The sequence below is a fragment of the Corvus brachyrhynchos genome, unplaced genomic scaffold, assembly GCF_000691975.1.
Source record: "Corvus brachyrhynchos isolate BGI_N302 unplaced genomic scaffold, ASM69197v1 scaffold32, whole genome shotgun sequence".
Classification (NCBI taxonomy): Eukaryota; Metazoa; Chordata; class Aves; order Passeriformes; family Corvidae; genus Corvus; species Corvus brachyrhynchos.
The window spans coordinates 14,651,260-14,676,595 of NW_008237919.1; the positions used below are offsets into that span (position 1 = coordinate 14,651,260).

The window sequence follows — 25,336 nt, forward strand, 5'->3', positions numbered from 1 at the left end:
TGAAAGGTATAAATGCATCTGTATCATCTAGATAAAAATAAGTATTTTCAATATTTTTCATTTAAAATAGTAAGGTGGAAGTATTTTAGGCAATAGCCTTCTGAAAAATAACTGAAGAAGATAACTAAAAAGACAGCTTTTATGCTAAACACAGCTGTGAAACATTTATTAGAGATACAAAATATTTCTCAACTATGTATTGCTGTGCTTTCTAATCGATCTTTTTAATACTTGCTCTTCAAAAGTGACAGATTTTAATAAAGATTGATATTGCACTTTAATATTTGTTAGGGTGAATCTGTTTTAGCAATGTTAACGGCAAATGCAAAGCATCTTCTTATATGTCTTGTGACTCTAGAAAGTATCTTTTTCCCTTTTGTGTGCGTAAAGATAAGCTTTTATTTTCATTTGTGGAGTCTAACTAATTTGAATCTTCCTGCTCGTTGTTGCTTACGATTCATTGGGTTTAATTGGTCTAAAACTGTGATCTGATATTTGCATACTGTCTCCACTATATGTTTCATTTCATAAAATGAACTGATTTCTCACTGATTTCTCACTAAATTTTTTCACCATTCCAGGCTTCCAGGACCCTCAAGGGTGCCAGCTGCAGGCAGCAGTACCAAGGTCCAGGGAGCTTCCAATTTAAATCGGAGAAGTCAGAGCTTTAACAGCATTGACAAAAACAAGCCTCCACAATATGCAAATGGAAATGAAAAAGGTAAGGATTAAGGTTACTAAGTTTACTCTTCATAACACACAAGAAGGGTAAAAAAAACATCCACAAGGGTCAAAGAAGTGAATATAGTATTTAGACTTGGTAATGAAGACCTATGGAAATTGGGGTCTGAATTAGGACTTGTGGTTCAGTTGGGATTTAAGTTCAGATGTGAACACTTTCAAGATGTCATAATTATATTGTATTCATCTTTGATGGAAGTATCACAGGGTGACTTTTACAAAGTAAAAGTTAATCCATATCGGATGCCTATAATCTTATTCCAAATTCAAATCTACTCTTACCCAAAGGAATACTGCCATCATTTTCAGGGGACTTTGCATCTTAGCCTCTAATGGAGAAGAATCATAATATTATATTTGCACCAGAATGTTACATGTATCTATTCTTTCAGAATCTTACCTAGTGTGTGTATAATACTGAACAAAGTATTGAAAATTAAGTCAAGTGAAATGAAATTTTGCAGGGATTTGGAGCAGCCATTGCGACAATGAACTGAGTACCCTGGGTCCTTTTGTTTCTCTCACCCTGACTCTCTTTTTCCGGAAAATGTGCCTCTTCAGGCTTTATCTCAAAAAGAATAATGCAAAAATGCAGCTTTCTGAGTTGTGTAACTAATCTATCCCCTTCCTCCCCTTCTTTCTCCCTTTGTGTAATGAACAGCATTTTATTCATATCTCTGGGTTAGAATCCAGTTGAAAATGATACAATATACATAGTACCCGGTTGCATCCTTGGGGTTTGTGGGAGGAACAAGTATGCAGTGAATGTTCTTCATCCAAGCAACAGGCAGCTATCCAGATTTTTTTTACAAAATTCTGATGAACACGCTTTGCCCCTAGCTGTATCTGAAGATATAAAACCATCCTTTCAATAGTTATTTCTTTGTTTTTACTATCAGGATTGAATGTTTCACATAGTTCTATAGTGGGTTTTATTTTACCAAGGACTTGTTTGTGTCAAGACATCCAGGCTAAAACTAGAAAGAGATCAGAGTGAAAACTGAGCACACACTGTATAGTTCACAAATACAATAGTGAAGTAGATGTGGCTGCTTGAGTGAAGGTATGTACAGCAGTTTAGGTTTTAGAATTGCTTCATAATGTTGACATGTTTGTTACTGAAATATGTGAGAATGAAATGATTCAAGGTGAGACGTGCTTGTAGATACTGATATTCTTAGCTCATTACTTGGAAACTGTCTTTTGACTGCTAAGGTTTGCATTGCGTTGTACATTTATGTGACTTTTTGCATGATGTATTTCTTTACTTCCCCATTTCTTTACAGCAGAGAATGAGAACCTTGATGAGGTTTTTAGTGAAGTCATCACTTGCAAGAGGATAAGGGGGTGGCTTTTTTTGTAAAGTCAATTAATTTTACAGAAAATATAAGATGTAATGTTGCATATCTACAGACTACTGTATTTGAGATGTTTCCATCTGTTATTTTTTTTTCCTATCAAAACAGCAGAATGCATGAAAAAACATTAATTTGCATGATAATCAAAGATAAATACAAGTTTGTTGTAGGGTATAAAGCAGAAAATTAGAGAAAATTACTTTTGTAAGTGCAAGGATAGCAAAGTGATAATCTTTCATAATATCCTAAAAGAACACAAGAGCCTGTGTTTGAGTACACTGTGCTGCTACTTTGCCTAAAGAGAAAATCAACTGTACCTTGCTATATTTTAAATTTAGTCATTACAGTGACTAATTTTTGAATATTAAAATGAGATTTCCAGGTACTTTTTTGATATTTTTAAAAGTATTTTAGGATGTTCTGTAACCTGAGATTTTTGAAGAATTTGTTTAGAAACAAACTTCAACCCTTACTATAGCAATAATACAAACCCCCTCTTTTTAAAAAATAGTGTCATCATACAGTAACAAACTGATTTTTCCTTACAGTGCAGCACAAGTAATAGACCTTATATGTCAATTTTTGCTTCTGATGCAGATGCTTGGAGCAAGATAACTTTAACAGCTTTTTTTTTAATAGATGCACAGTCCATATGCCCTAATTTCTGAGACAAAAAAATTACTTGTGCTAGGTAAATAGCTGTTAGATGTTGGGACCTCCAAACCTCTTCAAGGTCAGACCACTGTTGTTACATTTTTCTCTGTTGTACACCTTCTTGTATGTGCTATAAGGAGACCTCAGAAAACATATACAGTATAAGATTTTTTTTTAAATCCAGTTATAGGTAGTACTTGTAATCCATTCCTTCATAACACGGTCACTCAGTCACAGTGGGGAATGGATATGTAGTCACAGAGTTAAAGGAGACCTGAAGGTCATCCCAAAGAAGATGTGAAATCAGTCTCTTATTTAGTATTCCATTATTTAGTCTTTCTTTGATATGATCTCCTTTGAACGCTGCTTAGGGAGTAGTTCAACACAGTCAGAAACCTGGCTCCCCTGAGCAAATGCAGGTTTGCTCTTTGCAAAGCAGAGCCCAGTTTCCACCGACTGACGCGGTCCATTGTGTGACACAGGTGTATAGTGACAATTGTGTATAGTTCTGGTTAAGTCAGAAACACAGAATCCACCAAAACATTAAACAAGCCATTAGCTGAAACTTGTTTGTGGAGCTTTAGTGAAATTGTTTTTTATTTTTGCTGGACTTTGCAGCTCACTGCTCGATTTCAAAGAACATGCCTGCTTTTCAGACGTCAGATTTATCTGCCTCTGACTTAATAACATAAAGATAGAAATAAAACTAGGAAAATTAAACTATTTAAATGAAGTTATTATTCAGATTGCTATTAGGTGGTGGAAAAGCAGCACATTTTGAGTACAGCAAAGATATAATGTTCTAATTCATGCCACATTTTTAAAACAAATCTTTAGCCCTTAGATCTGAGAAACAGTGTATTTGAACACTGGTAAAGGTCTCTATGTCATGGGGTTTTATTGTCAGCTTTTCAATATAATTTAATGATGTAAAATGGTGTTTGTGTTTTCTCCAAACTCAGTTTTAACAGTATTTCGTTATTTTGCCCATACTAACTCTGAGAAACTCTGCCCTGGAACTCTATTGTGTGATGATGCAAATTGTTGCTCATCTCTGGCCAGTATGTACATCTATAATTAGTTGGTGTATGTTTCTTTTGGTACCACTATTTTTCCAGGTGTCCTCTTGTGCTGCTAAGGGGTAGCTACATTCTCACGGAAAGCTAGAAAGGGAGAGTTGAATAAGCGGAATTCTTTTAATTTCACTAGATAGACCTCCCATTCCTTCAAATATCCTTATAGCAACCCCTTGCAACTTTTCCATTTTCTACTAACCTTTTTTATTGTGAGTGACTAAAAGTGGATTATCTGCCTGCCTGAATATTTAGATTATTATACCTAACTTTGCTGCAGTGGAGGAGCTGTTGTTACAGAGGTTGTCTTCTCCAGCAGCACAGCACACAGTAAAGGCCGCAGAAGACAAAGGAGGTTGATTATGTACTGGGCCCAAGTTCAACTCTTCACATGTCCTTTATTTGTTCAACAGCCTATGAAAAGTGGATTTGAAAATGTCCATTTGATCATCGTGGTCTTGCTGGGTTCTGGTAGGATTTCCCTTTTTGCACTGATCACCTGGGGATGTTTCTGCTGTGCTTTTACAGTGGAGGTTGAGCTCTGAAGCACTGAGTTCTCAAGCAGAATGCAAAACCGTTTTCACCAGAAGCTGACTGTGCATCTCAGGAATAAGGGGTTAAGCCTGAAATAGAAGAATGACTTCTTGTAAAATTTAGTTTACAGAAATAAGAAATCCTTGTCATAGGTTGGGTTCACTCTGTCTCAAAATCACCACACGGTGGGGACAGGTTTCATGTAATGAACAGCTAAAGCCAAGCCCAACTGAACATGCAGAAAGCAGTTAATTGTGTGCAGCTTCAAGTAATTCATTTGTGCTGGAAGTGAGGGGGGAAATAGATCTTTTAATTCTGTATTTTTAAACATACAGACAGGTTGTCAATATTTCTTGAGAGCATGCAGTTCACATTCCTTGCAGAAACATTAAGGATGCCCTTTTAATTGAAGATTAATGGCAAGCTAAAGTTCTCTGTAATTTTTTGTTGCTGTTTATGGTTTGTGACATAGGGATCAAACAAATACCAGTGGGTCCGGGAACCTGTATTTTTTTGCTATATATGTAGCAGAACAAGCTGTTGATGAAACAGTAAATACTCTTCTTTTTACATTTTTCCCCTTAATGAGTTTAGTATTATACAGCTGGAAATATGGCAAGGCAGGCATTCTTCTTTTTAATCAGAACACTTCTTGGTTTTTTTGTTTGGTTTTTTTTGTTTTTTTTTTTTTTTTTTGTAGTTAAACTAATAGCCTGAAGCCATAAATATGTAACAAAACTAATAAAACAGAATGTAGTGGCATTCCACTGTTCACAAATTGTTACATGTACTCTGCATTAGCATTGCATATTCTTATGGTGAATTGTTCTTCTGCAAAATTACTGGTTTAGCTTAAGATCCCAATCCTCCTGTGTATTTAGGGCTAGCTTAATGCAAGACAAGATGTGTGCAAGTGCACACCCACTTCTGAGCTATCAGCCCTGTGGCTGATTCCTGGTATAAATTAAGAAAGCCTGAGGGCTGCAGTAATTTCCAACAGCTGTGGTTGGCCCCAGGCTTTCTTACAGCATCTGAGGCTCACTAGACAAGAGCAGGGGCCCAGCCATAATTCCTGCCTTGGTCCCAAGGGATCAGCTATGCAGCTGCCCACCAAAGGTGCTCTGTGCTGCAACCTGGAGCCTGGGGAATATTCTGTAACTTCACCTGTCACAAAAAATACTCTGAAGCAAGCCTCACCAGTGAATGTTTTCTTGCTTAGAACAGGACTCGGTAGAGCTGCTTGAAACCTTTTGTGAAGGTGGAATGAGCTCATTTACAGAATGACAGAATGGGTCAGGTTGGAAGGGACCACAGTGGGTCATCTGGTGCAACCCCCCTACTCAAGCAGGGTCATCTCACAACACATTGAACATGGTTGCATCCAGATGGTTTTTGAATATCTCGAGTGAGGGAGACTTCATAGCCTCTCTGGGCAATCTGTTCCAGTGCTCAGTCACCCACACAGTAAAGAAGTTCTTCCACATATTTGGGTGGAACTTTGCATGCATCAGGGTCTGCCTGTTGTGTCTTGTCCAATTGCTGACACCACTGAGGAAAGCCTGACTTGATACCCTCCTTCCAGATACTTGTATACATTGATGAGGTCCCCTCCCAGTCGTCTCTTCTGGAGGCTGAACAGGCCCAACTCTCCCAGTCTATTCTTGTAAGAAAGATGCTCCAGTCCCTTCATCAGCCTTTTTTGCCCATTTAGCGCTGTGGCATTTGCATACCAGGCTGAGGAGTACACAAAAAACCCTGGGCAGATGGAATTATATAGCATCTATAAAGGTGGAGGTGATTGGCTTAATGGAACTAGTTGTTAATAGGGTTAAACAAGTAAAAATGTTACATGTTGTCATGTTACTTTTGCTCAGATTTTTTTTTTTATATTTTTGAACTAGAACTTCTTAATGCTATCCAGAGCAGTAAATTTTGCTATGTTTGCATTCTCTTGTTAAAGGAAAACCAGGTTCCCTTTCAGTATTCTCAAAATTCTGCCTTTCTTGAATGCATTAGCAGCTTTCAGACTTCCAGATGGGTAGTTGAATCTTTACTTGAGGTTTAGGACTGAGACTGCAAAAATGGAAATGATGCATAATTTCATACTCTGTGCTGAAGGGACAAATGTCCTCAGCGTTCTAAGATCTGATTCAGACAGGGGAGCCCCAAGGTATGATATACTATGTGTGTATGCCAGGCATCATGCACTCCTTTTGTCATTACACAAACTGTATTTGCACTGCATGTTTCATGGGCTTTTTGTAGTACAGAATTCAGTATACTATAGGCAGGCTTACATCTAAATCATTGACAGTCTCAATGCTGAATAGCAAGACAAGATAGCGCCACTAAAAGAAAATACATCAGCTGCTGAAATAGCTATGTACCACATGATTTGATTGCCATTACCACTCCATTTCTCTGGTGCTCCGGGAGTGATGGTGTTTATACACTCAGATATGTCTTGGGAATCTGAACTTCATACAGAAGATCTTAACCCTTTCATGCATTGGTTTGTTTTGCTTAATAAGGCTAGGTGACGAAAATCACACCTATTTACTGGCATCGTTTGATTATTGCAGAGGGAGCCTTGTTCTCATTCATTCTGAAGATTCACTGAAGTCCTGGGTGACATAAATGTACTGAATGTGCCAGAGCCTTCTGTACCTACCTGAGTTCAGACCCAAACCAACTATCATTGCTGTACCCGTTTCAAGTACTGACACCAGTGAAATTGTTGGTAAATTTTTTTCCCACCTATGAAGGTGTACTGGGATAAGTTCCTGAAGTGAGCTGCTAAATATTGTTAACAGTACTTAAAACTAAAAAATGTATAGTCACCTGTCTTTTTTGCTTTTATGAATATTGATTTTATCCATTTAATTTCAGTATTACTCAGTCCTCCTCCTTTTCCCCAAAAACTTGGTTTTCTAGCACTAAACATCAAACCCATCTTTGTCCAGTTTTGGTTTTCTGCCGGAATTGTAGCATTCTTTTTTTCTTCTATGTCTCAGTGTTTTGTTATCAACAGGTGATTGGAAGAATTTCTTCATTACATATTAAAAGTAAAATCTTAAACTGGAAGGTTTGATTTTTATAATGAAATTGATGTAATGAAGGTGTTTCTGAGGCTTTCTTGGGCTTGTGGAAGTATTAAACCACACCATCATAATGGAGGATGTTGCGGTGGCAAAGTCCACTTTACACTCCCCACGTTGCTTTGAAAGTGGTCTCTCAGTAAACCTCTGTGCTATAAAGTTCTCCCTTTACCAAGATTCCACAGGTTACTGACTCTCTCCCCCCTCCCATCCCTTCTCCCATTGGCCCCTGTTACATCACTCACCCTTCCCTCTGCCCCCTAGCGCTCAGACCATTGGCTTCTGATGCTGTGCCCGGCCCTGGGACCCTTAGAGAGAAAACCACACTCAGGTTTCCTTCTTGGTTCTTTGTCCCTGCTTCCTTCGAGTGTGTTGGACCCCTGTCACTACTTTGTCTCCGGTTCGTGCACAGACTGTGTGTGTGAGCGGCTGTTCGCCACCACCTGCGAAGGTGAGGTGGTGTGCACGCATGGGTGCTGGCAGAGTGCTGCCTAAGCGTCTCCACGAGGGACCCTGTGGAAAAAACGCGGCATCGATCCACCAAAGCCCTCCTTCCACAGGAGGAAAGATAGGTGTTTTCTGTTGGCATCCTTCATGTTCTATGCACATATAAATTATGTTTATTATAGATCACATGTAAGTGTGTCTTAAATGCCAGGGGAGTAGGACATCACCTTCAAGCAGGTGATGGGAGAGTAACTATACCATTATGGTTTTTTTCTGTTTTTTAAGCAGATTCACCAAAAGGCCCTCACCCCTCTGCAGGCATGAATGGAAATGTGCAGCATCCCACCAGCACCGGGCAGCAGCCGGTCTCTGCCATACCCTCTCCAAGTGCCAGCAAGCCTTGGCGCAGCAAATCCATGAATGTCAAACACAGTGCGACCTCTACCATGCTGTCTGTGAAGCAGCCCAGTCCCGCAACCTCCCCTACTCCAACTTCAGACAGGCTCAAGCCACCACCTTCTGAAGGCGTTAAGCCCCCTTCTTCTGGTCAAAAATCTATGCTGGAAAAATTCAAGCTGGTTAATGCTAGGACTGCTCTGAGACCTCCTTTGTCACTGAGCTCAGGACCCAGTGACAGTGGGAGAGAGGATGACAACTTTTCAGAGTGTGGTGAAATGGATGTCTTAAGTGGTGGGGTGAATGGCGGCGGCTCCACAAGTAGCAGTCCCAAAGTATCACCGAAGTTAACCCCTCCGAAAGCTGGCAGCAAAAATCTCAGCAATAAAAAGTCTTTGCTACAGCCAAAGGACAAAGAGGAAAAGAACAGGGACAAAAACAAAGTTTGCACTGAGAAAGCAGTCAAGGAAGAGAAGGATCAGGTCACTGAATCATCTACAAAGAAGAGCTCAAAAATTGCAAGCTTAATCCCAAAGGGAAGCAAGACAACAGCAGCCAAGAAAGAAAATTTAGTATCATCTTCTAGTGGGATCCCAAAACCTGGATCAAAGGTGCCAACAGCAAAACAGAGCACTTCCTCCGCATGCACAGGGAGTAAGGAGGTTGAAAAACTGAGGACTACAAAAGGAAACCAGTCCCAATCAACACCAAAATCTCAGCTTAGTGAGAAGGCTTCTCCTTCCTCTGGTCTTGCTTCTTCTGAAGGGAAAGAACCAAGTGCTGCTCTCACCCCAGGATCTTCTGCAGCTCTGTCAGCCTCGATGGCTGCAGGCAGTGGCCAGGGCACAGGAAATGGTGTAGTCCAGCTTCCTCAGCAACAGCAATACAGCCACCCCAACACTGCCACGGTAGCTCCTTTCATTTATAGGTAAGATCATGGAGGAAAATGGGGTTTGTGCTACTATTTAGGAAAGAGAGCTAAAAGGGATAAAGTAATGGCGGATCACGCTGTTATCCACCAGTTTCTGTCACAGCATCATGCCAATGTTTTCCTAATATTATTTTCTAATAAATATTACTGTATGAACAATTTTGTACAAGAGCTCTGAGTCTTTACCTTGTACAAAAGCAATCCACTGCAAATATTTGCCATTTTAAATTCAGGGTGTTTTGATTAGAAATACAGATCACATGGTACATTCTTTGTGCTGCTTTTGAAAGGTCACGGCTGAGTCAGGTTTCTAGTGTGAATATTCTTGTTTGCATTCTAAGAACCTCAACATCTATTTGCTGATATTAGATAATATTTGCTTAGAACTCACCGTTCTCCTAAAAGATCATAAAATAAACTCTTGTTGTTTTCAGAATGTATAGCAGTACTGGTGGATAGCTGAAGAAAAACCATACACAAAATTTTACAAGTATTCAAAAATACTTCAACAGTTTGTGTAGACAGAAAATGTTGGTGTTTGCAGTTCTTTTCCTGTTTAGTTTTCTACATGAGTTAGGTGTAGATCAGCTTCCTGGAGGCAGTTAATTTTTACAGGCAATAGTAAGTCTTCAGATGGCCAAGGCTCTGGAAAAGAATGAACAGTTAAATGTATCAACATTTCTCTGAATTTATTTTGTTATATGATAGAGTAGTTGAGGAGAAGCTGGGAGATTTCATTGTTGTACAACTCAGAAGATAGAAAAAGTGTAGAAAGATTGACAGGGTGATTTGAATAATGTTTTCAGATGTCAGAGCTGTTGGAGGGCTTTAGCTACAGTTGTGGGTAAATTTAACATCTGATAAAATGACAAATACATTACTAAGCAAAATACACTGCCAGTTTTTGTTAGTGAGTAGTACTCTCAATAATCTTGGCTAAAGATTAAAGAGGTGATGAAGTAGGCTCTGAGGAAGTACATGTATCATTACACACAACTAAACATAGCTTCAAAACCAATTTGGATGACTGATAAGTTCAGGAAATCATATGGGAGGAAGAAAAGGCTCAGTATGGGTTATACTTATTCTAATATGCAGTGAAGCCTCTTGAGCTTCAATTAGATGTATCAGTGGATGCACTTAATATGCATGTGACTATCTGGAATAACCTCAGTGATACAGAGGATTTGTAGTGTGGTACACGGGACAGCCTGCATATGTGTTAGGGTGCATATATAAGGAGAGAGAAAAAGGAGCTATGCTTTGCCTTCAGATGTGTGTGCTCTTTAATGGCTATTTTACTACATATTGATGCCATTTCATTGCGTGATAGAGATGTCTTAGTGTTGTTTTAAGCTTCGTCTTGAAGCAAACTGTATTCTGAATTTTAAAGGGTGATAGAAGTATGCTATCTTCCAGTAAAATTCGTTACTAATAATTGTCTCTTTGCTTCAAACAAACAGCAAAGGAGACCGCATTTGAAGTTAAATCTCACATGAAAATAAAATTCTCAGAGCCAGTGTCTGATCTCAAAAAATGCCACAAACCCAGAGTAAAGACTGACTTTGATCAGGTTGCTTCAGTATGTATCTCTCTAACTCTGTGCAGAATCTGACTCAAAAATACACAGTAACTAAATTTCTCAAAAATCTCGAGGGCTTTGTAATACCACACAATGATGTCACAGAAAAATATAAATATAACCAAGGATAAAATATCCAAATTTTCAAAGTTGGCATATTTATTTCTATGGATATATGGTAAGTGGAAATGAGCAAGAGCTGGGGTACTGTATTTACATTTTTTGTTCTTCAACATAATTGTTTTCAAAGCAGTTACCACAATTAATACACAGAATATTCAGGTGTGCTTTGGAAGAGTTGTATATGAGCTAGTAAACAATGATTACCATTTAGACTAGCAGGGTTTTTTGCCAGCTACAAGGAATATCTAGGCTCTGTGAGTTTGTACTGCAGTCCTTGTAAAAAAAGTCAACAAAATTTAGTAAAAATACAGTGTTTTTTATCTAGAGTTCCTCAGAATCTTGTAATATACTTGTGTCATCTATTTAGACTGCTAGCACAAGCATAAGTAAGCTAGTGCTTTCTCTGATTTGCTGCTGATACCTGCAGATACCACATATTTTGAAATATTTTTTTGTTAACCAAAAGGATAGATTTGAGGAAAAGGAAGATTTGTAAGGAAAAGGAAGTATTCCAAGGAGGTTTTTTTGAGATTGCCATGTATTTTCTTTAAGTAAGTAATGCAAACCTGAAAGAGTTATTAACAGCCATGTTTTCAAGAAGTCTATATTTTTATTAATGGACAGTAGATAGAAAATACTGTTTTACTGGGAGGTTCTCAAGTGGCATATTGCGCTACTCAGCTTTGCAGTCTTGGTCCTTTGCCCCATCTGATATCACGTTGTATTTTTATTCCTCTTAAACACCTGACATCAAAATTCTTATGGGATTATTACTTCTCTTCAAAGATTAACAGCAACAGTCAGAGTTGCATTTGAGATAATCTAAATGGGTATAATTTAAATTCTTCCATTCTGCCAGAAAGTGATCATTTATTTTCAAATGTGGCTGTGAATATATTATTTACAGTCCCGTATGTGTCCCCTCTGAAGTTGACCGCAGGGTCCAACTGATACATGATTGAAGTAGATGTAATTTATTTGCCAGAAAGCTTGATAAGAGAGATACAGTAGGAAGGCATAAGAGACCATATAATTGTTTAAAGTACACCAGCCACTGCTTAAAATTACACGTTCTTCTACTTAGACAGAATTGTAGGAGGATGGAAATTGTGCCATTTTCCTGAGTCCCTTAAACTTGTATTGAAATTAGCCTTAGAATTTAGCTGTGTTCCTAGTAGTGCTTAAATTTCAAATGGAGAAGAGTAACCCAGAAGTTTAGTACCTAGTAGGCTACAGTGAAAATGGGAGGAGAAAGGTACATGGATGAAAACAAAACAAGAAATCCTTCTGAATTTCAGGAGAACATTGGGTTATAACTGGATGCATGTACTGCACTTCAGCTTTATTTTACTGACTCCTCCAGTAACCAGTGTGAGAGCTTAGTAGGTCTCTTTTCCATGGCTCAAATATAGAATCTGAAGCTCTCAAATCCCAGGGGCTGTAGTGCTCAGGAATTGCTTACTGCCTTAAATGCTGAAAGTATAGAAATTGCTGCAGAGAATTAGCTGACCACTCATCATCCTGAGCTGCACTTCTATGTTCTGCATTGCTTAAATTTCCATTTTCCATCTGAATTTTAGTTTGATGATAACAACATCTGGGAGAAGTTTCAACAGTGTCTGAATTGCAGTCTTGCAGAGATATTATTGTAGTGTTAATGCTGGACTACAAACACCAATTTGGCACTTCTTTTGTCCCTGCAGAGTAAGAAACTGGTACCTTCATCTACCTAATAGGTTGGTGTAGGTAAGATGTTGCCAGGCTCTTCTCTGAAATGCAGGGTGAGAGGATAAGAGGTAACAGATGCAAGTTACAGCAGGGAGGTGCTCGTTGAAAGTTAGAAAAATATGGTTTTACCTTGAGGTTGGTGAAATACTTGGTGCAGGCTGTGGAGCAAGGTGGAATCTCTGTCCTTGGGCATGTCCAAGATCCAGCAAATCAAGGCTCTGAGCAACTTAATGTAACCAGACCTGCTTTAAGAAAGTCATTGGACCAGATGGCAACTAGAACATCTTTCTGATCTAAATTACTTAATGATTCTGTAAGGACTAAAGTATTCAATAGATAGGGCAGAAAAAGGAAATATCAGTGTAATAAATAAGCATGTTACTGGTTAGTAAAATTTTCCTCCCAACTCCTTTATTACGTGGTGATTAACACAATTCTTTTACTAGGCCATAGCTTCAAGGGTGTGCAGGAGCTTCAGAGCAGTGACAGATAGGAAGGAGGATATAATCTGGTTGTATCTCTGGAATCACAGTGAAATGCAGCTCCAGATGCCTGTTCAGGATGTCTTCATACAGGCTTAGGGAAAAAAAATATATACTACTCTTCAAGGATCCTGCAAACATAGCATGTGCAGGGTTCCTTGAAGCCACATTTATCCAGTTTTAATGACCAGAAGCTACTTCTGTGTCACTGATTGTGGAGTTGAAACTAAGTTTACAGTAAAAAATATTCCGTCAGTTAATTGTGTTTGTTAATAATAGATTATGCTGCTAAACATACTTTCTTCAGTAAAGTGAGGACTCAAAGTCATACTGCAGTGCTTTATTGATTCCTGTTATTTACATTGCTGCTGTGAAAATAAAGCAACAATCACTACCAAAGTTTTGCAGTTGTAGGTAGTGCTAAACATTGTCACTCACCAGTTTTACTTGTAACAAATACATGGTCTTTAGAAAAATCCTACCATTTTTCCATGATTGATTTTCAAGTAATTGTGCAAGAAAAGTTTCCATTGTAGAGGTTTTAGTTTAAGAGATGGGAAGAAGCGTAATAAGTGAAGAAATCATTATAAACACATATTTGATTAATGCTGAGTTAAAAGATTAGCTTGATAAATCATCTGCGTTCTGTTTATGGTCTGAAGTTATTCTTTTAAATTGCTGTACAGACAGTGTGGCTTTATTCCTTTGACTAAACAGTAAAATGCAGCATAAAAGACGAAAAGAAATATTCTGTTCAGGCTTCTGTAACTGGCCGCCCTACAAACCCTTTCATAAACCAACTAAATTTAAACTGGTTAAAACCCACTACTACAATGGGAAGGTTCCTGCAGGAACTCACTCATAACATTTTTAGAAATTGTTTGCGTCCTACATGATAATGTTGCATCCATTTATTACTTTATTGATATTGTCCTTTGACTTAAAAAGGTGTTTTCCCTCTCTTTGATTGCTCTTTTTAAATATGTGAGGCAATAAGCCCATCCCCTTCCTTCTCTTTTGTGAGGCTAGACCAAATCAACTCTTTCTGGTTTTGTTTTCTGGTTTTTTTTAAGAAGGGTTTCTTCTTCCCCATGAGCATCCCAGTAGCCCTTCCTTGCATCTGTTCCCAATTTAACTCACAATTCTTGAACATGGGTAATTGAACTGCTCATATTGCAGACGTGGTCCTGCCAGTCTGTTACACTGACAGTGATACACATTCAAGACAGCTGCATCTCAAAGAGATGTTGGAAAAATGCCATCATATTCATCTGATATCTTTTGGAATGTCAACTTAAAAGCAAACAAATCTTTGATGTTATCTCTGTTTATCTAAGGTTGGCTATTTTGTTAGAGACAGGAAATGACTGACTGCGTTAGAGACCACTTATTAAGTAGTGTTTCAAATTCTGTTCTTAATTACCCTGTACAGGCTCATTTTAATCAGAATGAATGAGCTTGTGCAGGTCTGATTGAAAGAAGGATTTGTCCCATTAAGTGAGTTTGATACTCTTACAAATAGGTAGCATGTAACTTAGTGGGTTGGGGATAAATATATTCTCTGATTGCCATGATTAAAATAGAAACAGATTGTCTTGTTTTCATGACGGTTTCCTAAATTAACCTTCACTGTAGATGCACTGCACTGGAAGAAATATCACTGGGCTGGCTTTAACTAAACTGAAATTCTTTTCCCTTTTCTTGATATCAAGAGAGATGCAAGAATTTAATTATTTTTAAGGCAGTGGGTTGTGAATAGGTAGAGGATAGAGGATCATTCATTAAGGCCAGTGTGCAAGGTTAATGAGAAGATCACTTAATTTGCTGTTTACTTTCTTTGAGCTTAATCTGTGCTGTACTCCTGCAGAGATCACTTGACTCGTTCACAGGATTAATATGTCCCACAGAAAGGCTGTTAAAGCTGAAAGTATAGGAGAAGTTGAACCTCACAATTTCATTTCCCGTTTTTCAAAAATTATAAGAGGCATTTACATGCTTGGTCGAATGTCACAACCCATAACAGGCCCACAGCAACACAACTTGAAGTTTTAGGTACCCAGTGTGCACCTGGGCCTCCTTGTTCCCCAAGACCCCCAAAATCATACACGATTTTACTTGGAATTCTTTCATCCCTAGGCTAATCTTTCACCATTCTCAGTGCCTCTGGGCTAAGCTTGACTCCAGAGAAAATCAGGGCCTTGGCCATCATGCATGAAAAGGCCGGTCTGGTGTGGAAGTGCTGGCAGCCAGCAAGCCCCTGGAGACCTTCTGGACAAAGAGCTTGTGAGAGACCTGTTCCCTGCTCCCTCCTTGGGGTATCTCCATCACAGCTGCCCAAGGGCTGGTGCTTTCTAGTCCATCTGTACCAGAACAAATAACCAGTTTTCTCAAGTAAGCAGAACTTAGGTTGCTGTGAAATCCATAGTCCTCCATAAGATTTCTGTGGTTTCCTCAGACAATTAAAATTTTGAAGATTTAAAGCCCTTTGGGAAAGCAAGCAGGACTGTGGAATTTCAGAGTGTGTTCACTGCAGAAGGATAGACTGAGCTTTTTTTTACTTGAGACTCTTCTCTCAAGCATCAAATGTAAAACTACATTCAAGGTTGGCAGGACATGGTTAACCTTGCAGTATGTGCCGAGCTTGTGTTTCCAGTGTGTGTGACAGACAAGTACCAAAAATAGTTTTTATAGAGCAGTTGTCTGTTTCCAGCATCTCAAAAGTACAAAACTTGATAAGAAAGGCAATGCATCTGATCAGGCATAATTTGTATTTCTATTTCTGAGTTGAATGGTTCTAATGAATGGATGCCACCATGTCAGGACTTGTGCTATCTTTGTGCAGATATCTGTTTCCTCATCTACTGTCATGAATTACTGAAAAAATCTATTTAGTAAGTAACTTTAAAGAAAATATTAACTGGAAATTTATTTCATAAAATAAGTTGCTATAAAATTATTTTGAGAGATAAGTAACTGTTTTTATGAGTTTTATTTATAAAATACAGATTCATTGAACAGTTAAATGTTTCTGTTTCCAGTTTAGTTAGTCATTGGAAACACTCTATGGTAAATTTTGAAAATTGAACTATAAATGTCCCATTTTAAAACTAGGATATAAATATTTCACCAGTCTTTTAATAAATCAGAGAAGGGACTGCTATTCATGTCAGGAAACCTGGAAGAACTTAAGCTCTAAGTGAAGATCTTTTAAAATTTTATTTCAAAAAAATACATCTTTAGATGTATTCTTTTACTGTATACACATGGTGGTACATGCTGATATTTGATGACATCATAGTTCAGTAGTTCCAGTGTAAACTACATACTACAGCTGTTCCTTAAGAAGAGGCAATAAGCGTGTGAGGTATTTTTTATTTTAATCAATGTGCTCATGTATTTCTTGCTATTTACCTTCATACAACAGAAAGTAACTCTACTCAACAAAGCATTCCCATTATAACTTATCATTGATATTCAAAAAAAGATACCCTCAAAGAAAATAAGAGCTATTTGTCAGAAAGTTAGTAGAAAAACTTGTATTATCCCATTCCCTGGAGTTATATAAGGGGCATTATCAAAACAAGCTGCACACAGATTTAAATATCTGGGCCATATTTCCATCCAGCCTTGCATAAGCTTTTTCCCACATGGCCTTTCTCACTTAATATTTCATCAATTACAAGTTTTTATTTCCTTTATGTATGTGCAGGGATGTGACTTAACCAATGTAAATGGATTCTGACTAGATCTGGTTGACAAATCCTGCAAAAAAATAAGTGGGGGAAAAAATGGCTTCAAATTTCACAGCTACAAGTTGTTCCTGCAGAGAGAGAGAGAGAAACCCTAGTTGCTTGTACATTTGTGTAGCTGGACTTACACTAGCATAATAAGAATGTGACAAAAATGATATTTTCACCCTATAGTGGTATGATTCTAGATGGAGCTGCAAGTAGTACTTTTTTCTATGAATACATGAATGATAGATAATAATAATCTATCTTTTTGCTTGATTTCAGAACTCTCTCAGAAAATGACAGTACCTCTTTACCACCTGCTGACTCCTGTACCAGTCCTACTAAAATGGATTTGTCATTTAGTAAGACTGCCAAACAGTGCCTAGAGGAGATATCTGGTGAGTAACAGTAAGTCAGGAGAAGACTGTGAACTTCTTTATTTACATCTGTTTCTTACCAGGAGCTTTGTGATGGGTTGAAATAATACTTCTGACCTCTAATCATGAGTGATATTAAATACACAGAAAATTTAGGTCATGCATATTTAGTGCTTCAAATCCATGGTTATCTATTTGAACTGGTTCCTTCTGTTAAAATACCCTCTTTGTCATTTTTCAGAAACTGTGCTTTCACAAGACAGGGTTTCATGTAATTGTTATTTTATTTAATCATACTGAATGTTCCAAGAGGAGCAGTGGAAAGTCAACTTCAGAATGTTTAACACTCTCATTTAATAACATCAAATTAAATCATAACATCAGAACTGAGATATAAGTTACATAAGATATATGTTGCTTTTATAAATGAATCTGTATTGAGAAAACAAGCAAGTCCTTACTATTGTACCTGACTTGTAAGCTGCTGCTAGAGCTAAGCTGCTAAAGGTTGTGTTCTGGAATTCCTTGCAAACATGGATTAAAGTCCTTACTAGGTTACAATGGTGAAGGGATGGGCTATTTTACTCGTATTGGAATAATTCCTTTGAAGTCAAAAGAGCCATGCTGAGTTACATCAGCACAGGATCTGGTCATGACTGCCTATGGATGCAAAAAGCAAAGTGTGCCACCATCTCAGCAAGACTAAACTGCACTGCAAGGTTGTGTACAAGTTGTTCCAAAGGGACTCTTTGCAAGAGCTGTTACTTGGGAGTCTCAGGATTTATTTTTGCTGTTGTCTTGTTTTGGTTTTCATTAGCATCCTTACTCTTACAGTTTTACAAAAGGTGATATCCTATCCCACTGGTTTTACCTATAGTTTTGCCCTTTTACTCCAAACTTTTAACATTTAAATGGATTTGTAATGAGTCATGTGGTTCTTCTCACACAGGATATAACTCACTTAAAGCACTAATTTGACACATCAGTCTAAAATTATCTCTCTGCCAGAAGGGAAATCAGATGCCCACACTTTATGGGGACTGTCTTGACATTTAACTGACTCATACTGAAAAAGGTTTTGTCCTGGTTTGTCTCAGTCCCTTTGGAAGTTTTCTAACATCCTTTATTTGCACAGCCAGCTTCTGTGATAAATATGTCACTCTGAAGCATGGTGTAATGTTCCTTGGAAGTGATGCATACCTGTAAAAGTATAAAATTATTTTTAATTACTCGAGGAATCGGACTCCTTTGTCTAACATACATAAAGAGTTTAATTGAAACATTTGCCACAAATCAAAAGATGCTTCAAGGAATCATCCAGAGACATGCTAGAAAAATCCCAAGCAATTCAATACTTGCTGAAATGATCAAACAGAATATCATATCTGATGGCCTTTTACTGTTTTGAACAGCATCAAAAAGAAAAAAAATACAGAAAGAAAACTAGACACCAGAGATGTTCCTAATCTGATTATTTAGACTCTGGTGTTAGCCCTTGATTGGCCTAACAGGCTGTAAAGCAGAACCACTGGGAAAATGTGGTCAGTGATTTGCTGTGTACGTAGGGAAACAGAGGTGTGTCACTTGTATTTAACTGTTAGCAGCAAAAGGAATAAACAGATCAAGTACTGTATTTGCTGAATAATTAATTGTCTGCATGGGTGAACTATCACCAAGTCATTCGTGATGCTGTTATTGAATCTGCATGGATAAAAGCTCATGTGATAGTTGCTTAGAGGAGTATTCCATGATGGATTAGCCATGAGAAGGGACAATTGCATTCTTTTACTTAAGAGCATCTTTATTCTGGTATGATCAAGGGATTACACCAGTAGTAGAAAAGAGATAGGCAAGGTCAATTTCTGTGGTCTGGTCACTTATTTTCAGGGTATTAAGCAATGAATCCAGTTTCTTTCATTTTGATACTACCTTCTTCCTAAAATCATCAACTGTTGCTATGGATGGGCATCATCTTGATACTACCTTGATCTTTTGAAGCTTGGTAGCCACTAAACTAGCACAATATGTTTGTAAACAGTAAGGATCAGTAAGGATAATGCAAAAGAGTGAACATCTGTGGAAATCACTAAACAGCTTGGAGGAGTGCATTCATAAAGCACTGTCCTACCAGTATTTTGTTCCTGCTTCATTAATCATTATTATTTTTAAAGTGCCACATATTTAGAATTAAGGCTGACATGCTCAGTACTAGAATATCTTGGCCAATATTGTTGTATAAACTGTTTCTCTACTTTCTGAATATTTACACATTCCTGTTTGTTATTGCATCTTGGCTGAAGATTACTGCTCCCATAACCAGCCAAGCTGACTGTATTAAAACTCCTAATCCACTTTGGAGCAATATCAACCAAATGAACCTAAACTGATGCTTTTAAGCATGTCTGGTTCAAGACTTCTCCATAATATAAGCAAAAGTTGGATGCAGAAAAAATAATCTCAAAAATGATTTAGGAGTGGTTGGCCAGGCACCACTCCTTGTATAGTTCAGGAACCAAACCCAAGTTAATTTCCTTGCTGTAGTGGTAAAAAGTCATTGCTCTGCTTTCTGTGTCCAGCAAGGCAGTTCACATCCTTTTGCTACCATCTCAGCAGTGGTGATGGGAAAGTAGAAAGTAAAGCAATAATATGTAGAGGTAGTTTCCAGCTCTCCTCTGCTGTGTCTTCTTCCTCCAAGGGAGCTGGTTAGCTTTATAGCCTCTCCTGTCTTCCAACTCAGAGCTGGTGAAAGGTAAAATCAGAGCTCAAGCCGCTTGTATCCTACTCGCTACTTCGCAAGTGATTACTTGGTTTTACCTGCACAGCCATGAGAAGAGAATAGTGCTGGAAGGCAAGGGAGGTGGGGAGGCTGGTGTAGGCATGGACTCACAAGTGTGGCCCTGATAAACTGGACACCCTCTTTATTTTTATGTTGTCATCAATAATCTGCTGCTCTTGGTGAATATATACATGGCTTATGCCTAAAACCAGTTCTGCATCTTGGTAGAGCCATTGTAAATCTGTTCCTGTGTCTCTGGTGGGATTTTGTTCTAGATGTGATCTGAAGTGCTTGAGACTTTTCCCTACTTTATTTTTTCCCTTTTGAATATTCCACAGCTCATCAGAGCAGCCCCAGGTGTTTCCACAGTGCACATGCAGATCAGCCGTAGAGCACGCGCAGAGCAGTTTTCAGGCTTATGCATGCCTTGAATCCCCTCTGTGTGCACAGCACCAGTGACACATGTACTCCCACTGAATGAGCCCTGTTTGTAGGCATCAGACACCTGTGGAGTGGTTCTGGTGTGTTCTGTGTATGGTAGGCTTGTTGCTCACGTGGCACACAGGTGTACAGACCTCTGTCTGAGATTTCCCAGACAGAGGTCTGGGAGACCTAAATAAGGAACAATTCTGCATTCAAGTATGAACACAATTTCTTGCATGAACTTCATGTACCAATTGCCTCAACAAGGCTACTCAGTATCTATCCACTTGGTTTCTGCAAAACTGCAATATACCTTTATAAACAGGATTATAAAATGAGAATGAAAAGAAAGGCTAATAAAATAGTCCAATTTGGTTGTTGTTATTCATGCTATGGCTGGGAACAAGTTGTTCAGACTTTCTTAACAAGTATTTCTTCTTAAAGTAGCTGTGACATTTATCACTTTCTGCAGTAAGTTTATTGGAGAAGGATGTCAGTAAGTTAATTAGTTAATAATCCATTGTAAACTGTACATGCTGGTAAACTACAAAGTATTATTTTATTATATCAGTGATAGCATTTGGCTTTAACAAGGGCTGGCATGTTCAAAGAGCTTAATGCAAAGTGTTTGGTTAAGTAATTATTCATGAATTTATAAATATTGACTAATTATTAAAAATCTGAGAGATGAAGCAGAAATGAAACAGTACTTTTAAAAGTTATAGGCCTATCTCAATGTCAGGATTAGCATAAAAACATTCAAATTTTAATATTTTATGTTTATTGTGCTTATTTTTTTGCTCTGTGAAAGAAATAGCTAATTAATACATTCAGGAATAGTTTACATTTTTTTTCAAGTAAGCTTAGCTGAAGAGATGCATAATCTTATGCATTTCCAGATATATTACATAATTCATTTTTAGGGTTTTAAACTACCCATTGAGACTTCAAAGAAAGTCTTATCTGACAGCTAAATTTGCCCAAAGATTTTTAGTTCTTAAAATAATTTTTATAATTCCTGTTATGGCAGAGACAGTAAATACAAAGTAGTATGTTTCACTGACTGTGATGGCTTCAGGAAGTTCCCTAAGCTGTTCTTGATGTAAACATATTCCTGCTTGATGGGTGGAGAACACACTGAATTGCAAGGTAGTTGGGGAATAATGCTGTCTTGACATTTGCTCTCCTCTTTTCTCCTATACTTTCTTCTAGCTTAGAAAGATGTATTTTTTGTTGCTATATCTCAACATTTTAAAATGGAGAGGCGAGCTTTAGAAAGTTATTTTTCAATCAATAAACCTGAGAATTTTCCACATTGCAATTTTATGTTTTGTCAAATGACACCCTGTAGAGAGATGTTGTAAAGTACAAGGATAAATCCAGTGTTCTTTCTATGAGCACTTGGTCCAAGATAAATAGGTGTCTGTTGTATCTGAGGATGATCACAATGGCATGTCTACCAAGTGAGGCAATAGGATTAATGGGAGAAAAGTTCATATAACTTTATAATTAAGAGATGTAGCAAAATGTTCGTACACAGGAAGGCTGAATGAAGGTTGTGTGATGAGCCTCAGTACATCTCTATAAAAGCATTTGATGCATTGTGTTTTTAATGTATTTTGAAATGAGGCAGGTGAATGCTGCAGCTGCCAGCTACCCTCACATGACTCTTACACAGTCCAGGCATCATTCCCTTTTCAGTATGGTGGTCTGTGACCTGTGTACTGCTGAAGCTGGGCTGCACTGAACAGCTCCGTTGGGAGATGGAACAGGTCAGCAGAAACACTGAGACCCACTGGGTTGGCCAGGATGCAGCTGTGCTGATGAGAGACACGTCCAGCCTGGAGTTGTGTGGCACCTACTGCCAGCACCATATGTGAGGTTTGGTGTGCCTCATTGGGTGAACATTTTTTGTCCCCTGCCATAAATTCTTCTGCTCCCAGCCAGAAAGAGGACTGACTATACCTGTCCAATTCTGGCAGTCTTCTATCTGGTCTCTCATGTTGGAGCTGAGCAGCCATGCCATGCACTGCTTCCCTAGCAGAGCAATGCTGAGCACTAGGGGCATGCCCTGCCCATGGGGCTTACTGAGGCCAGCTGCAGCTCTGCAGTAATGACTGCTGTATGTGACCATGCACACTGGGAGCGTGGATGGAGGCAGAGCAGGTACACATCTGCCCACAGCTGACCATGGAGACAAGTCACTGCCTGCAGATGTTGGAGCGTGAAAGAGCACGTGGGGCAGTTACCATTCATGGATTTGGAATGTCAGGGAGAGATTCAGACTTGCTCTTTATGGTAGGAAAAGAGCCTGTTCTCTTGATTCCAAGACAATCTCCAAAAGAACTTTTACATCACAGGGCCAAATCATGGAATCACAGAATAGCCTTAGTTGGACCCAAAAGGATCATCAAGTCCAGCTCTTAAGTGAATGGCCCATACAGAAATAGGATCCATGACCTTGGCATTATTAGCACTGTGCTCTGACCAACTGAGCTAAAAATCACTATCCTTCCTGTTGATTCAAAACATAGCAACTGAGAATACCAATTTGAGTATAAATCTAGGATATAAAAGAAATTAATGTGAAAAGAGTGAGACTGCCCTTCATTTTTCAAATTCTCTGTTGTCAATACATCCCTGTGAGGTCTTTCTAAGAACCACAGCTTAGTCAGGCATGTTGGACAGGCTGGGACAGCTGCATGGCACTGTCAGTGCACACCAGCACAGGAGTGTGCAGGCAGTGCTGGAGCTCTGGGACAACACCAGCACCACACCAGCTCTGAGATAACATCAGCACCCACACCACACTCGGCTCTGCTGCAGGCAGGCACCAGCACGTTCATAAAACCCTTCTAAGCGCCCATATGTCACTGCAAGTGGCAAACCCTGGGAGTAAACACAGCAGTCTCATCTTTTGTTTCCATGCAGAAAAAGTGGCAGGTGTTTAATATTTGGGACAGTTTTGTACTCAGGCAGACAGACCATTTCTCTTGTCTTCTCTTTGATTGTGTGGGCTAGGTGGGGATGGGAGCAGTACCTCCTCTTGATGTGGAACATGTCTTTCTAGGAATTCGTCAGTGCTTTAATATGGAAAACCACCATCACTTTAGACTACTGATTTTTTTCTAGGTTATTCTGTGTTTCTGCGAGTTATCTAGGAAGAAATGTACCTTTCCTTTAAAATTTCCAAGAATTTTCCCCTGTGTATCTTCAAAGACTATAAACTGAACCAGTGAAAAGCAAGAAATACACTGAGGCTTCTGTTAACATCTGTTTATTCATACAGGAAATCTGTGAACAGCTTGTAATTCTTAGGGTGGCATTTTTAAAGGTTATTTGCCTGTCACGGTTTCTCAGGTAGAGACTTGAGATGAGCATATTTTCACACTGACAAAAGCTGTTTATTTTTTTACAGTAATTTCATTATTTGTAGATTTCTACATAATGTTTTGTGAAATTAATTTCCCCTAGATAAAAAGTTTGTATCTAAAAAAATTATAATTAAATTCAGCTATTTCTTTGTTCATCTGTCCATTTCTGGGACTAATATATTTTTCTTTGTGAGAAAAGGCATACATTTAAACCAAAGTCTTCTTCCTCTCTGGATAATGAATTTAAAAATAGCATTCAAAATTGCTGAACTTAGTTCAGACACAATACCGATTTGCTTTATAAAAAAATTACTCTTCCATTAATAGGTTTTCTTCAGAATATTGTGAAACAATGATTTTTTTACAGGTTTTTAATTCTATACTAGCCTCTGAATCTCACAGAGGTGCAAACAGGGTAGCTTTCTAAGGAGAAAGAAATTAAATATTTCCTTTTATGAATCATCTTACCAGACAAATACTGTTCCGAGTCTTATCTTACGATTTTAAATGATATTTTTTTATTTAGGGCAGAAATTGCAAGACTGGAGGTCCTTTTGCAAGTCTGCTTTTAGCTTCCTGCATAGGGAGTAACAGGGATATGGAAGAAATAGTTTTTCATCCTTACCTTTTGGGGAGAAAAATAGGATTTTACCATGAGCTAGATCAGTTACTGTAGCATCCCATTCAGGTGAAGCTGTGTCTTGAAACCTGTGGCACTGTAAAGTGGGCAGAGGCTTCTGTGTCTCTGGTTTAATTCACCAGGATGTTTGCTGCCATGGCAGCCAGCAGCATTCACTGCAGTAGCAGAGAAGAGTCATATATCTGGTAATGCAGGTTGAATACTAAAATGTAAGGAGGCTTGTGCTTCAGTGGTTAATTTTGGCTCTTTATTGAGCTCTGACGTGGAGGCTGTACTTGCAGTTCTGTGTCAGCCCATCTAAAGTGAAGAGCTGTGCACTAGAATCAGTCATGAGCTGGTGAGAGGGAGGGAAAAGCCCGAGACAGTACTTGTGCCTACTTTGGATTTCAGAAGGCAGCAGCTGTAGAAAGAGATGCAGGCCCACTGCTCCGATGAGACTGGTGATTGGATGGAGAGGGGAAAACACGATTGGCTTTTGGGATTACTTCTGTGCTGGAGCAGAGTGTTTGATCAACTCTCTTCTGCTTGAGAGAAATCTAAGTGAAAATGACTGTAAGTACTGCAGATTAATGTGACGGACGAGAAGTGGCTTAGCAGAGACAGCAGTGTAATTTCAAAGAAGATGACTGTGCCTGTCTAGTCCCTTACAGTCCGTAGAGTGCATGTTTGAGCTGTGCTTTCACTGCGAGTGCAAGTATGTGCTACCTGGGGTGGGCAGCGTGCGGTGATGCAGGGAGCACCACCCGGACCTTTCAGGGGAATTGAGCTGCTGTCCATCTCAGAAATATGAAATCTAACTGAGGTAAAGCCCCAGCCGGAAAGATGCAGCGATCTGCTGAATTGTCAGTGTTTAAAGGCACGGAGG

The 25,336-nt window shown here is 38.6% G+C and overlaps 1 protein-coding gene across 11 annotated transcripts in view; it reads left to right on the plus strand.

Annotated features, from left to right (window-relative positions):
- Positions 1-25,336, plus strand: part of NAV3 (neuron navigator 3) — a 525,470-nt gene that overhangs the window by 385,417 nt on the left and 114,717 nt on the right. For 7 of the 11 annotated variants that reach the window (XM_017733278.1, XM_017733271.1, XM_017733273.1 and 4 more), the window contains 3 exons: positions 582-721; positions 8,191-9,229; positions 17,164-17,279. In XM_017733278.1, the coding sequence (XP_017588767.1) occupies positions 582-721; positions 8,191-9,229; positions 17,164-17,279 (1,295 nt within the window). Of the gene's footprint in view, positions 1-581; positions 722-1,701; positions 1,805-8,190; positions 9,230-17,163; positions 17,280-25,336 lie in introns of those variants that run through there. The other 4 variants (XM_017733274.1, XM_017733277.1, XM_017733281.1 and 1 more) reach the window with 3 other exon arrangements.